The 16,068-nt window shown below is 39.9% G+C and overlaps 1 protein-coding gene across 8 annotated transcripts in view; it reads right to left on the bottom strand.

Annotated features, from left to right (window-relative positions):
- The window catches only part of DOCK4 (dedicator of cytokinesis 4), a 409,480-nt gene that overhangs the window by 165,561 nt on the left and 227,851 nt on the right, over positions 1-16,068 (bottom strand). For all 8 annotated transcript variants that reach the window (XM_077856142.1, XM_077856147.1, XM_077856145.1 and 5 more), the window contains exons 11-12: positions 12,860-12,992; positions 8,766-8,854 (exon numbers count right to left, since the gene is read on the bottom strand). In XM_077856142.1, the coding sequence (XP_077712268.1) occupies positions 8,766-8,854; positions 12,860-12,992 (222 nt within the window). The remainder of the gene's footprint in view (positions 1-8,765; positions 8,855-12,859; positions 12,993-16,068) is intronic.

Raw genomic sequence — 16,068 nt, 5'->3', positions numbered from 1 at the left:
TTTGATCCATTGCTCCAGAGTTGGAAGTGCGTACAGTGGTCTATTTTTTAGAGGGACACCCCTGCTTCATGGGCAAGGTACTAGGCTGAGATAGTAATCTCTGGGTTTTCTTAAGTTGCCTCTCTTTGTGAGGCAGCTCCATCCAATGAGCAAGCTGGGACAAGGGCAACTGATGCCCAATATTCCTGGCTTGCTGGATCACAGGTAGAGCCACTGTCCTATGACTAAGCATTGGGCAGAAGAAGGGAGACTCCTCCATAACTCAAAGCTAAGGGTGATGAAAGGTGCTGGGAGCCTTTACCTCTCAGCCAGATATGGTATCCCTTGACTGAGAGCTCAGAGAAGGAGTGTCATCTTCTTGGTCACATGTGCCTGGAGCAGAACATCCATCATGATGAGCAGAGGCAGGGGGGAAAGGAGTAAATGAGTATTGGCACAAGTGTCACCAAATCTCTCTATTAAGATTTAGTATGACTCTTGAATAAGTTTCTCTCTATATGCTGTACGTTCTTAGAAAAATCTTCAGATTTTAATGTTTTTCAATTTGGAATGCATCTATGTAGCTCCTCAGGCTCCTCTTATGAAGCAAAACTCTAAAAAAACTAATTTTTAAAAAAGATTTATTTATTTGAGAGAGAGACAGATGCATAAGTGGGGGTGGGGGAGAGTGCAGGGAGAGAATCTTCAAGTGGATTCCCCGCTGAGCACGGGCCTGAGGCAAAACCAAGAGTTGGACACTTAACTGACTGAGCCACCCAGCCATCACTAAAAACATTATTTCTTCGCAATATTTGCATACTAAAACATAATTGCTAGGACTTCTAAACTTGGAAGTACAAAATCACTAACATAATGAGGTAGCAGCAAAACGTGCAAAAGATGGTATTATGGGGCACCTAGGTGCTCAGTCAGTTGGACATCTGCCTTGGGCTCAGGTCATGATCTCAGGGTCCTGGGATCAAGACTCACATTGGGCTTTCTGCTCAGCAGGGAGTCCGCTTCTCCCTTTGTGCTTGTTCTCTTTCTTTTTTTTTTTTTTTTTTGCTTGTTCTCTTTCTTTTGCTTTTTCTATGAAATAAATAAAATCTTTTAAAAAAAAGATGGTATTATTAGATTCTTTCATAAAATTATCTTCAGTAAAGTCTGCTTATTTCCAAAATATTTAGGACCTCATTGTTATCAGAAGAAGAATGTTTACTTCTATTTATTCCTATGTGCTTGATTTACAAAAATCTATCAACAGAGTTTTGCTTTGAGTACTAGAATATTATATGTGGAGTCTATAAGGTAAGATAACTAACTTTTAGTATTATTATTATTGGCTTTTTTTTGAGAGAGAGAGAGAATGAGCATGCGAGTGCAAGTGGGGCAGGAGCAGAGAGAGAGAGAGAGAAAGTCTTAAGCAGGCTTCACATCTAGCACAGTGCCTGACATGGGGCTCGATCTCATGACCCTGAGATTATGATCTGAGTCAAAATCAAGAGTCGGACACTCAATCGACTGACCCCCCTCCCAGGCATTCTTCAGATAACTGACTTTTAAAATAAATACACTAAAAGCATGTATCTAATGTGGGCCCAACTCAAAGCCAAAGAGAACTTTCAAGAGTAGATTCTGGCTGCATCAATAAAAACCTGGCAGGATTAAGGGAGTATTTACACAGAGAGGTCAGAGACAGGATCTCATAGTCTCTGGAGTAGAGGAGAGAAGGGAAGCCAAATGTCTAGCAGGAGTGCTGTCAAGTAAAACAGCACTTGGAAAATGAGTCAATGGAGCAAAAGTCAGAAGCACTAAAAAGACACTAGAGTGTCAAAATGAGTCAGATTAGATAAAGAAATAAAATGGGAGCCATGACAGTACTAGAAGCCCACTGAATTGTTAGGTACATGGTAGAGGGGCCTAGTTGCTTAAATCCTCTGCCCAGCAGGACCAGATTACCCAAAGGACAAGTGTCCTTTAACACTGTCATCTTGAAAATCCAGACACTATATTATTAATGTTGCCAATGCTCAAATTTGGGGATGTATCTCTTCTTTCAGATGTAGTTTTAAAGCCAACTTACATTTTAAAAAAAATTGAAGAAGAGAAAAATAAAAGAAAGATAAAGTAAAAGAAAATCATTCTCCTTTCTTAATAGTCTAGTCACACCTCTATTTCTGCCTTTCAACCAGTATTATTCAGTTTGTGAATAAACTGAAATAAAAATAAATAAATTTAACTCAGGAAGATGTGATTTTGACACCGCTGAGGATAATCAAAGGGTCTGACTATAGGCTCACTTTCTGAAGAACATTTTCCTGAGATCTCTGAACAGGTAACCCTACTGATTGGGATGCTATGGTCTATCATGTAAAAGGTATGATAAATATGTGCAAATATTCTTGTAATTATAACTGCCAGTCCACAGATCTGCTATTTCAAAGTCTTAGAAAAAACTTTAAAGCTTTCTTTAAAGAAGTGGTTAGCCCATGGCTAAGGGTTATAGCACAAATAAGACTGAAGTAATACATAACGAGTTATGGAACATCAAACTAAAAAACAGAAGAGACATCTGCAATTGTTTATTTTCATTGAGTCGTAACCAGAAAAGAAATTTACTGACCAGAACAGAGGGATGGAGAGGGCATGCGCTGGCATGCAGTGGAAGCTGTAATTATAGGAGTGGATGAGACCATTCAGAGGAAATTCACATTTCCTTCTTAACAGAGGAGAATTTTCATCTTAAAATTTCCTTCCTTGTTATGATTTTGGATATCAACATTTCAGTTCATGAGGGTTCTGTCAAGCTTCAAAAGGGTTTTGTTTGTTTGTTACAGGTATATAATAATCATCATTATTATTGATTTGTAATTTTTCCAAAACATGAAGCAGGTTGTAAGCCCCTGGATGAAAACTGTTTTTTTAAAATGTACACAGAACATATCATATATGAGTATAATTTAACATCTGATTAGTTTATTCATACACTTGCTTTTATAAAATGCAAAGTTTTTCTATATAGCAAATCTTCCAAACAGTTTTACTAGTGACTAAATTAGCAAAATATAAGTAATTTGGAGAATAAAATCAAGCTCTAATCACTACTTTTTTAGTTTATGATTTGTTTTTTGTATATTTCATGAAGCTATAAAAATACTTTATACATATAATTCATATTTTGAACTCTTTTTTGTTCACTGTAATTAAAGGAGAATGGTTTAGATTAAAGGAAACTGAAAAGATATTACAACTGCATGTGATACAGCCTGGATCTCTTTAATTATAAAGGACACTGAGAAAACTGTCGAAATACGAGTATGTTAATTTCCTGATTTTTATCAATGTACTTTGGTTATGTTGTCATGTCTTGGAGTAAGCAGAAGTATAGAGGAATCATGCCTGCATTTTGTTCTCAAACAGTTCTGGGGGGGAAAGTATTTGTGTTGTGTATGTATTATACGTATTGTACACACACGTTTAAACATTAGGAGCACTGGGCCAATCTTAAGAATTATACCAATTCAGTGATGCTAAATTATAGATTATAGAAGGAGAAGAGATTGAGTGAGTATGAAGTAGAGAAGGATACAGCAAATGTATAAAATGTTAACCTTTGAGAAACTAGGAATTCTTTGTACTACTCATGCAACTTTTCCGGAAGTAAATTTAGTTGAAACTAAAAAACCCCAAAAGAATAAAAGAGAGAGCATGGTTTAATAATTAGGGAATTTCTAAAGCGAGCAAAAAGGTCACATCCCACATTTCCAGCCAACAGATGGTGCCAATAAGTACCAGCTTCTTTTAACAATATTAGAAAGCAAAGTTTCTAAATGCCATGCCCAAAAGTCAGGAGCATTGATACAATCCTCAAGAATTCTAGCAGTTCAATAATAATGAATTAAATAACCACACTGCTCTATAAAGGTAGGTTACTCAACCCCAAAATGCAATATAATGATCAAAAGCCTCCTTTTACTTCAGCCAAAGAAAGAACACTGCTCACTTCCTGCATAGAGTTAAACTGTTCTTCCTGCACTCATGAGTTCCTCATCTAGGTAATTCCTCAATCTTGTGGGGGTTAAAATGCATAGTTGGCAGGAATGCAACTCATCTTGCTAAGGCAAAAAAAAAAGTGCAGAAATTGACCTAATTAGTTGATATGATTTCTTCTAGCTGGAAACTACATGTGTAAACTGCAGGAAATAGGATTTCATAAATATACAGATAATATGAAAAGATTTTGAAGTTTCTCTCAGGACATACTGAACCAGAGCCAATGATTCTTACACAATTTACTTCAAGTCACAGAACTGAATTTGCTTCAGTAAATCACACTGGCTCAGTCTTAGTACACATTCCTAGCATTTCAATTGCTAATGCCTATTGGAGGTGACATTTATAATAACCATTTGCTCAACAAACCTAAACCAGGCTCATTTCATGAATATTTTTAGAATTTCAAATTCTTACAATATTACTTTTGGATTTTAAAATTCCCACAGAGCACAAAAATTTCAAATTATTCAGCCTAACTAAATCCAACCAGAGAGATATGTTAATTCAATTATTTTTTTCTTCATCTTTAAAAGATAAATGGATCGCTTACAATTTTCTCCCAGCTTCTAAACTCAAAGATAGTGGTTAATGTGCCTTTGCAACATAAGTCTTAGTTAGGGGGTACAAAAACCCAGTTAACTAGACAAATCCCTTTAACTATTTAACAGACAAGATTACAACTCCAAGAGATAGGAAGACTTCAATGAAGCATAAAGGGCCTGGAAATTTGTTGGTAGAATTTGTTCCGAAAACTAATTTCAAAGTTCCTTTTTTTTTTTCCTTTTTTAGTATCAATGACCAAGGAATAGTGGGACGAAAGCAGGAAAAAAACAATACTTTACTGAATGAACTCAATTTTCTTGAAGACATCTGACCACACTACTTCCATTTAATCAACAATCCCGTGGTTCAAGGAGAAAACTATGTAAGTCAACAGATCTAATCACTGTGATAGTTTGAACATTAGGTATCCCAATTTCCAACCTCAATTTTGTGTACCCTTGTCTCCCCCACTTTTTGTTTCTAAGGATTTTATTTTTAAGTAACCTCTACACCCAAAGTGGGGCTCGAACTCACAACCTCAAGCTCAAGAGTCACATGCTCTTCTAACTAAGCCAGCCAGGCACCCTGCTTCTCCCACTATTTTTAATTAAGTCATTAAGGGTCTCCCTTTCAGTAATAAAGCCAAACAACTCCTATTTCTCTTCTGTTCTTATATCTGTTTTCTACAAGGAGAATGATCCACTAAGACTGAAGGGTAGAAATCTCAGTGGAGAGACCAGAAGAGTGGAAGGCAGACAGATGTTGGCTGTGGGCAGCTGGCTGAGGCTCAGGCTTAAAAGGAGAAGAATGGAGAGTAGTGGCCATTAGAACAGGAATAGATGGGGCTCTGCAGCAGAAGCCAAGTATAAAGCACATAAATCTGGCTGCCTCAGCATCAAAGTATCACAGTAGGCAACAAAATGGAGGAGGATGGATTCTGCTAAAGGCAAAACCTTTCATTCAGGGCTCTACAGTACAATGGTTCCTTTCACTCTTTCCAAAGATGCAGCAAATAGTTTTTCATTTCAGTATGATGGTTGTAAACAGAAAAGGGAACACTCAGGGAATATGGTGGTTTAGATGTCACTAACTGGTAGTCTCACTCCGGAGCAAGGATAAATGGTCCGTAGGTCAGTAAGATTGACAGATCACATGGAATAGAGAGGCATGTCTAAGCTCCAGGAACTTCCCAAGGAAATAAATTGTGCTGTCCTTCCTTCAGAATTAATCTGCATAATCACAAGGACAACAATTAAATTTCAAAGAAGGGAGGGATCTTAGCAATTAAATCAGCAGAGATAAGATGAAAGAAACAAAGTAGGAAGGCCCGGTCAATGATCTAACCTATCAATAATCCAACACACTTTGCATATGCTTTCTCCCTGATAATCCTTAGAAGATGATATTATTATTATCCCAGTAAAACAGTACTTAGGACATCCTACTTCCTCAGGCAAAGTTCTTAGAGGCTATCTGTTTTTTTTTTTTAAGATTTATTTATTTATTCATGAGAGACACAGACAGAGAGAGAGAGGCAGAGACACAGGCAGAGGGAGGAGCAGGCTCCCCGCATGGAGCCCCATGTGGGACTCGATCTTGGACCCCGGGATCATGCCCTGAGCAGAAGGCAGACACTCAACTGCTGAGCCACCCAGGCATCCCAATGCTATCCTCTCTTTAAGATGACTCTCATCTATAAGCAGAGAGAAATGTGCAATTTGGCTTTACTGGAACTCTGACCTCACAGGATATAGAATCAGTGATGTTAGGAATCTATCTGGAGGCATAAATCAAAGCACATCATTGAGAACTTCACCATGATTCAAGAGGCAACTGGGAATCACATCAGAGTCTGGACAACGATATGCGCAAACAATCCAAGAACAGAGGAATTTTGTTCTGCATGAAGCATAGTGGAAGAGGAAAGGCTTTGGAGTCAATAAGGAGTTGGGGAAAAAAAATCTACTGGGGCAGGCCAACACACACTGCTTAGGCAAGAATACATCTGTGATGGTAGTGAGAGAAGGTAATCCATGGGGAAAAAAAAAATCACAAGGTCAGGGATTTGTTTATTCATAAGGAGGCAAATGCAAATTAGGAGTAGTAGGAATCCTGAAGAGACATGGAAAGAACTAAAAAAAAATTTTTTTTTTAAGATTTATTTATTTGAGAGAGAGAAAGAGAGAGAGAGAGAGAGCGCGCTACAGAAATCCTGTGCGAGTGTGAGCAAATGTGGAGAAGGAGGGCCAGAGAGATAGAGAATCTCAAGCCAACTTGACGCTGAGTGAGGAGCCCAACGTGGGGCTTGATCTCACGACTGAGATCATGACCTGAGACAAAATCAAAGGTTGAATGCTTAACTGATTGAGCCACCCAGGCATCCCTGAAAAAAATCTTTAAGTCCAGGGCAGCACTATCTAATAGGGATACAATTGGAGCCACCAGTGAAATTAAAAATTTTCTAGTAGCCATGCTAAAAAGTAAAAGGAAACAAAATTAATTTTAGTGATGTATTTTAACCCATTATCTCCACAATGTTATCTTTCAACATGTAATCAATATAAAAGTTATTAATGGGATATTTTACATTTTTTTAAAGTACCATGTTTTCAAAACCCAGTACATATTTTATAATCACAGCACACCTCAATCCCAGTGCTGTAAGCCTCGTATCTAGTGCTCAAAAGCCACATGTAGATACTGCCCAATGAACTGGACAGCACAGGTTTAGAGGGTAATTAATGATAAAAAATAGTCAGTGGTATCATGAAACCCCAGAAGGTTTAGAACAAAACTAACCAGGATTTACCTAGAAGTCTGCCAACGAATTTGGCATGATTAGTTTTTAAAAAGTGGGATCTTTGCCATCTCACCAGGCGTACATTTAAAATAAATCATGTGGTCTGCACACAACTAGTGTTATAATTCTTTACCAGAAAAGGTGAAGACAAATACACATACCAGATTCTAAAGTATCTTATCACTTCACCTTGTATACTACTACTACCATCTCTTCCAGACCCTTTAGGGACTCTGCCTTCTACTGCTCCAAGTCTCTTTGCTTATTTAGCCGGTAGATGGAGGACTTTGTGTGAATTAGGTCAAACTCAAGTTACCTCCCCAACTCTTGGGAAAGGGAGGAGAGGGTGATCTCACCACTCATAACAACCTGAATGCTGCCACATGTGTGACCTGTCGATGCTTAGGACTCTCACTGAAGCAGAAAGTTTCTGTCTATGGTTACTTTTTCTTTGTGGGTCGGTGTAGCCTAGTAAGATGTGTACGGGTCTGAAAAAAAGGTGGTTTGAGCTGAGATTCTTGTTCTAGATTACCAGGAAGGTTGGACAAGGGCATAAATATCTATACTCAAGTTACTTTGAAAACCAGTCTTAAAAAATAATGCATTCAGTTCTATAGATGACTTAATGTCAAGTTTTTTCTTATGTCAATGAAACCACACAGCTGCACAGTCTGTTTTGCTTCAACTTGGATTTGAAGGGGGGGGGGGACAGGGAGCTAAGAATATTCACCTAGTTTTTGTCCACTGACCAAACGTAAAAATGTCACTATATATGCTGTATGATGCAGTATCTATGAAGTTTCCAGGTTAAGAATACGTACCACGTATCATATATAACTTGTAACGCTCTGTATTTCAGTTCCCCCTCTTACTACGCGTGCATACGTTTTTCTGTACGTGAAACTGCAGCCAACAACATTTGTCTCCCTAGCCGATTTCAACACATGAACCTGTATGCTTGTTCTCCAGTATGTTGTTCTGCTCCCAGCTATAGGCAGGGAAGCATGACTTTCTTGGACCTAACTTCCGTCCATCAACCCTATTCCATACCACAGTCAAGAACCCAAGCATATTTGTCATTTGGGTTTTAGTGACTGGTAACAACTCAGAGGCCTCACCACTTGGTATTACTGAACAAATCCACATACTCTGCCTTGTTTCAAACCAGAACAGAATACATTAAATAGAGTTACTTTAAATAGAGTTATAGCTATAAACCCATCTTAGCACAGGGAGACGTACCAGATTGTTGACTGTACGTTTTTAAAGTTACAAAGTGAATGAAGAGAAAAACAAAGCATGGTTCATCTCCTTCTTACACAGATACATAAAATAAAAGGCCTGAAATGAAAAGCGGAGGGAGAGTCAGCCAGTCCCACACACTCACCTGCGTTGGAGCCCGTCAGATTGTAACGTGCATTCAGTTTTTTGATGATGTTCTCGTGGATTTGGTACCACTCACTCTCTGTGTTACACCTATGAAGACATTGACACTCGGTTAAGCTTCCATAATGGATGAGATCAAACAATGGCCTTAGTAGCACACCTGTTCTGTTTGGAATAACCATCAGAACGTACGCCCTTAAATCTCCTTGGGAACTCCCCCAAACTGGTCAGTGATAGCATAATTGCCCCAGGATGAGCAGGATGCCCATATCTGGTAAATGCATGACTACCTACTTCATGCCAGGAGTGGCTGTGAGGAATGAACAATTTATGAGAGTCCCCCTCGCCTCAAAATCTCAGAGAACTAATGCACACAGTGGAAGGCAGTGCAGATGAAACGTGCTACTCCCTGGATCTGAACCCTCACCAATAACTAAATTATGTTCTTTGGGCAAGTTATTTACCCTCCTTGTGCCTTGATTTCCTCATTTGTGAAATGGGGTTAATATATTACAGTTAAATAAGCTTGGGTTTAAGATGATTCTGGGCTTAGGATAACACCTGACATATAGTAAATGCTCCATGAATTAGTTCTCATTAGTGGGTCTCTGCCTACAACAACATGACCAAGTTGGGCTAGCATCAGAATGCAACAAAGCAAGCAAAATGCAACTGAGGTTAACACTACTTGAAAGAGGGTAATTAAAAATTACCCTTTGGACACCTGGGTGGCTCAGCGGTTGGATGGCTGCCTTCGGCTCAGGTTGTGATCCCGGGATCTGGGATCGAGTCCCGCATCGGGCTCCCTGTGAAGAGCCTGCCTCTCCCTCTGCCTATGTCTCTGCCTCTCTCTCTCTCTCTCTCTCTCTCTCTCTCTCTCCGTGTGTGTCTCTCATGAATAAATAAATAAATCTTTAAAAAAAAATTACCCTTGCACTGAAAAGTTAAGCTCCCCAGTTTTTCCTCTACTGGTTAATAGGCATCTTTCCATCTTCTTACTCTCATAGCCATCTGTATCTTGCTCTTTTAGCTCTTGTCACTTGCTAGCTCATGTCATCTTTGTTTTACATGCTGTAGTTCACCCAGGAAACTTTTAAGGTTTCTTGAGGAATGGATCTAGGACATGTGTCCCCCTTGGGACTCTAAATACCAAGGGTGCTGAAAAATTAATGAGCTGCATCAATGAATGGATGGAAGTCCCTCTGACTGGCAACTCCTAATGGCCCCTAAATATTGAGGTTGGTTATCCTTCCTTACTGCCATGACTGCCTCAGTTAGCCGGGGACAGCCTCCCTCATCTGACTATGTAAATCACTACTTCTATTAGCCACAAATGCTCCTTTCCTAAGGGCCGTGAATATCAAGCTTCTATACATATCAGTCAAAGCATTCCACGGCAAGTTCCTTGTCTGTGGCTGAGAGTTCACAGTTCGATTACATATTTATTTCATCACCATAGGCTTTTCCAGGATGTACATGATGGAGGGCATTTCTGAGCCACTTAACAGTAGGGTACCAAACAGAACAGGCATCTTGGAAGGCTGAGAAATTAAGATGAAATGAAACCATCCCACCATCCAGCTGCAGGATACCAAATTGCAATTTAGTATATTCGGCCTCTAGTTTTCTTATTTCAGCTCAGGCGGGGAAGGAAGAGACTTCCTATTAGTGAACGGACTCCCGGATTCATGCTTTTAACCTACAAAACTCTACGTAAAATCAAAGCTCAAAGTGTGACTGAAATATCTTCCGGGCTCAGATGAGGTATTTGTTACTGTTCCATATTCGAGTCCCAGATGGGTGAGGGATTCAGTCATATTAACAAATAGAAATTTCTTCCAAATTGTTTCTAACAGGCACTTCCTTAAAATGTTTTACTAAAATCACACTTTCTGTTTCATCTACAGTGACTGTTTTGATTGGCTAGCATTCCTCCTGAAACACATTCATAATTTGCTGAACTGGCATTTTCAAGGGGATCTCTCTTCCAACAAGAATAATCTAAAGCCTTATTTGATGCTTATAAAAAAACAGATAGTGACAACCACAAAGAGAAATACAATTTATTTTTATGAGAGTGAGTGTCTCCCATAGGCAGAGCTGGAATTCATGGGTCTTTTTCAGCAGGTTGCATAGCCAAGGGTGATGCATGCAACTGTTGGTCCTGTTTTCCCAGTGGCAAGATAAATATAGTGCTTGCTAGCCACACCTGGAAAGACTACTCTAAGAAAGGATGAGACTGGGTTTCTAAGGAATTCCAGTTTTCTTAAAAAGCAATGCTACACAACAGCATCATTATCACATCACTAGACAGCGGTGTCAAATAACACCTGAGAGCACGGGACCTGGTATGTGACAGCTTGCATTCTGGAGTCAGATATTCCTGATTTCACATCTGGTTCCTGTTCTGATTAGCCAAGTGATTTTGGAGCATTATCCAGCCTCTCTGTCCCCTTACATGGAAATCAGAGGCAATAGCATCTGCTTTATGTGTATGTCATGAAGATAAAGTGACATGACACATGGAAAATGCCTAACAGTTCCTTGAACATAGTAAGCACATATTAAATGAGGGCCATTCTCGCCAGAATTATTTCAAAAAAATTATATTTTATGATCACCAGAATGTGGGAAGAGGATTGTCATGGAAATTGAGGGCTGCCACATGATAAAAAGAGTCGTGAGTTTTCTACCCACTAGTTTCACCCAAAGTTTTCAAGTTTAATATCAAGGTCACAGATTTTATCCCTCTTAAAAGAGATAAAGTTAAAAAAAAAAAAAAGAGAGATATAGTTTGTGGTCCTAAACCACAGGCTATAGACAAATCTCTGTCAACTAATTAGCAAATGTGTGGCACAGGTCCAGGGGGCACTGGATGGAGAATTGGATAAATCCATGAAACCCTCCAGCAGTGGTCAAAAAGCAATTTGAAGTCTATGTCCTACAGGCAATGGGCTGCTTATATTAAGCCAACATAGGAAAACTATTGGCATCCATTGGGTATATCAGCTCCACAAACAGAAACGAAACTAGAGCACGCTCACTCATGGAGGTGACCAGAAGTATGGTCCTCAAATCAGGAATGAGGAAACCCCATCCCACCCCCCTACCCAACTCCCTCACCCCAGGTTGGGGACACCACTGTATGTCAACTCTCAATTTCCAAACCTGCGGGGAGATGCTCAGGGTGGGTGATCTGAAGCCATGTGCATTTAAAAAAAATCACCTAATTTAAGATTTGGAATACATTAAGTGATTTTCTTAGTGGAGTGCTATGAGTTGAACTGTGTGTCCCCTTAAAGAGAGAATCATGAAGTCCAAAACCTTAGTACCTCAGAATGTGACTTTATTTGGACACTGGGCCTTTACAGAAGTAATCAAGTTAAAATTAGGTCACTGAGGTGGGGCCCCAACCTAATATAACTATGCCCTTAAACAAGGGGAGAGGTGGACACAGAGATGAAGGCAGGGGCTGGGTAGTGCATTTAAGGGTCACAGAACACCAAAGACTGCCAACAACCACCAGAAACCAGAAGAGAGGGACAGACTGTCCCTCCCAGCCCTCAGAAGCCTCAACCTAGCCATCACCCTGACCTAGGACTTACAGCCTCCAGGACTGAGACAATCCACTTTTGCTGCTTCAGCCTCTCTCTTTCTGGGACTTTGCTGGGCAGACCTAGCCAACTAATATTATAGGAAATAGAAGGGAAATCCCCTACCTGGGTGTTTTTTCCTAATTCTAATTAGGTTATGTTAAAAACTATTTTCATTTTCCAAGAACAAATGAACTCTCTGGAGGTAAAGACAGGTTAGGTTTTTAATTCAGAGAAGGTACTCTGTGAAGTAGATGGTCCACCCAACTGCTAGTCTGTTTATACTCTTGGGTTCTTAATTTCATAACTCCTCTGATTGGTGAATGGTGGTTTGTGGGCTCACTTGTAGTTGAGTCACCAGATTGAGTTTTGGGGGAGTGGCTCATAAACCCAATCGTTCCCTGCTCTTCCATCACCCTCCTTGGAGTAGCATTCACCACGGAGGGTCCACATGGGCCTCTGCACCCACCCCAGCCCCTGTCGTGCTGTGTGTGCTTCTTACATGTACACTTTCAGGATGAGGTCATCTTTTGTCTCGCCTGTCAGCAGGTCAGCAATGCTCAGAACTGCACAGCCAAAGGGTCGCCGGTACTGGACACTACAGGCATTCTTTTTCTCTCCTGCTCCCATTCGACCTGTTCAATTGAAAAGCAAAGATGGCCCATAGGGCCATTTGACTGGTGCCCCTTAAACAAATACAGAGGTCATAGTAAATGTAACTGGGCAAGTAAAAGGGCACAGAAGATGTTACTTCAGTTCTTGATTCTCCTTTCTAAGCACCTAGCTGGGTGACCTTGGGCTTATAGATGAATCTCTGGGCTCCAGCTGTCACCAGTGAAACATGGAGACTGGAGCTGATCCCAGGTTTGGGAACCCTCTCCCAAGGATTCACCACGGTAACCCAGAAGGTTCGACTTAAGAAATGCAAAAATGGTGCCTGTTTCATTTTTCTATTTTTAAAAAATTTCCATATTTAAAGAACTATTTCAAACATTATACCTTTGAAAGGAAGCAGTTTGAGACTCCCTGAAAGTAGAAGAACTAAGCACAGACGATCAAATGAGCATGCATGCCCCTTTCCTGACCCAGGGCTCAGGCTGATTATAACTCAGCCAATGGCTGAAATCTCCTGGGATGCTTTTCACTCTCATACAGTTTCAACTTGTTATATATTTTTAAGTATTATTGAGATACTGCTGTAATTTATTATTATATTTACCAGTGGATTATTGTGAAGACAGGAAGCAGAAAATATAGTGAAGCTGAAATATAACAAGTTAATGTGAGGAAAAATAATGAAAAAAATATGCAAATCTGTTTCCAGATGCTTGGCAACAGATACATAAATTGTTTTCCATTTGAGCAAAATTCTCCCATAGCACATCTAGAGGACTTCAGCACTTCCGAAATCCAATGTGAAACAGTGTAAAAATAAAAGGGGGTGGGGGAGGATGGCAATATCCAATTTGGCTTCCATTCATCGGTAATAAAGTAAAATTACCATGGCAATGCATCATTTTTAGGGAAATGCTTACAAACAGCATGAAAATTTCTCATTTTATCAGCTAGAATCAAAACTAAAAAACATGCCAGTTGCTTTGTAGAGGTGCGAAATTCAAGGAAACATGTTTCATGGCCTGATGCTGTAACGTGTGGCTAAACTTCAATCCATGTTTTAATATAAATTACACTGGCAAATCATATGCTTTACATGTCATACTTGAATTTATCAACAAATCATACTTTTATTCACAAAACTGACAATCTTAAAACTCTAATGACTTATTAAATGGGAAAAAATTCTAGGTTATCTCTGTTTTGAATATTATTACAGATTGGATTAGGATGAAGCATACTCTCCAATCTTTACCAATATCATGATTTATTTTTCCTTCTTGATCATTCCCTTGCAAATGCAAGACAACTAAGTGATTAGAAGATTTCTGAGTGGAGTATTTCAAAGTCCTTTAACATCACACAAGAAATTCAGTACTAAAAAACAACAAGAAAACCCTGAAACTCTCACCATGATTATTCCCATGGACTCTCCTAGCTCTAAATTCCTAGAAGTTTATGCAGGGCAAGGCTATCATCCCAATTTTTTGGCCCCTTTTGGTTAGAACTGCATGAAAGAAAACCCTGCAGGAGCCTGGGGAGGACAGCCAAGTACAGGGGATGCAGGAGGCCATCTCTCACAACCAGAGGAGACTGCAGGGAGGTTTTGATCCCTCCCTCTAACTGCAGGTCAGCATCACTCCTGAGCCTCTGCACCACTCAGGTCCTCAGACTTTCAATTTCAAGTTTTCTTTCCTGGCTCTGCAGGCATCACCTCTTTGAACACCAAAACTTTGGTCTAAGTCCTGTACTGAAAAGACTGTATGATGCCAGCCCTGGCGTTCCCAACTCTAGAATTAATAAAAGTTCACGGTTCTGGTCAGATTTCTAGGAAAATTCTCTAAGCAGAAAGGAAGGTAGGCGTGGGGAAGGTAAAAATATCTAGCTGTATTTAGTGAATAGTTTCAGCAACCAGCTAAAAGCCAAAAGGAGAAACACAGAGGTGGAAAAACCTTTAGCAGGATGGCTATGAGGATATGGAACTATTTATTTCTTTTTTTCTCCTCCTCTTCTAACCAATCAAAGATCCAGGCTTAGATTGTGAGGCAAGGTGCCACTGCTCCTGTTTTCTGCAACCGGTGAGGGTCAGCTTGCCCTTTTCTTACTAAAGCAACACTCCAGAAAAAGTAGGAAGTATCTGCCCCTGATAGACAAGAATCTTCCACTCCTTAATTTCACTGCAGCAGATGAAGTCTTGCCCTTTCTTAGCGTTTCTTACCTTCAATTTTATTTCTTGTCAGTCTCAAAATGTCAAACCAGTAAATGTGACCAACCATCAGGCAGTTTTGGCGGTAATCTCAGGGAAGGATTAGTTTGACCAAAACTCGGTGGGTGGGTGGGGAGGGGGTACAGGTAATGTCTGATTCAACATTCATTAATGATCATAAAAATCTTAATAAAGAATGCAATCGCTAATCCAGGACCATGTATTTGAAAGGCAGCCCTATGACTGGTAACACGAAAGCAGCTTCCTCAGCAGTAGAGCCACCTGGGCCACAGGTGAACAGGGCCCGGGGCCCCGCTGCCACATGGGCTACTACCACCAAAGACCTGCAGCTACCTTTTAAAAAGTTCTGAAAGCAAAAGTACTATACTTTTTCTCTCGATACTATAGAAGATTATATTCAAATGCAACGTTTACAGGAAGGTATCAAAAGCCACATTTTACATTAACAATTGGCATTACAGGGATCCCCGGGTGGTGCAGCGGTTTGGCGACTGCCTTTGGCCCAGGGCGCGATCCTGGAGACCCGGGATCGAATCCCACGTCAGGCTCCCTGCATGGAGCCTGCTTCTCCCTCTGCCTGTGTCTCTGCCTCTCTCTCTCTCTGTGTGACTATCATGAATAAATAAATAAAATCTTTAAAAAAAAAAAAAAACAATTGGCATTACAAATTTGAATTAAAAACACACACACACAAAGAATTACTTGACGAACTGCACCCCTGCCATCCTGGGAACACAAAAGCTTCATCTCATAAATACACGGTAGCATGCATTCCAACTTTTCCAACCTTTTTAAGGATTCTTTCTGATTTTCTCCGCATATATACTCACTTATAAAAAGAAAATTAACACAAAAATGTTTACTTTTTT

Source organism: Canis aureus, chromosome 18, assembly GCF_053574225.1.
Source record: "Canis aureus isolate CA01 chromosome 18, VMU_Caureus_v.1.0, whole genome shotgun sequence".
Lineage (NCBI taxonomy): Eukaryota > Metazoa > Chordata > Mammalia > Carnivora > Canidae > Canis > Canis aureus.
The sequence above is the reverse complement of the archived record's forward strand: the minus strand, read 5'-3'. Positions and strand labels throughout refer to the sequence as shown.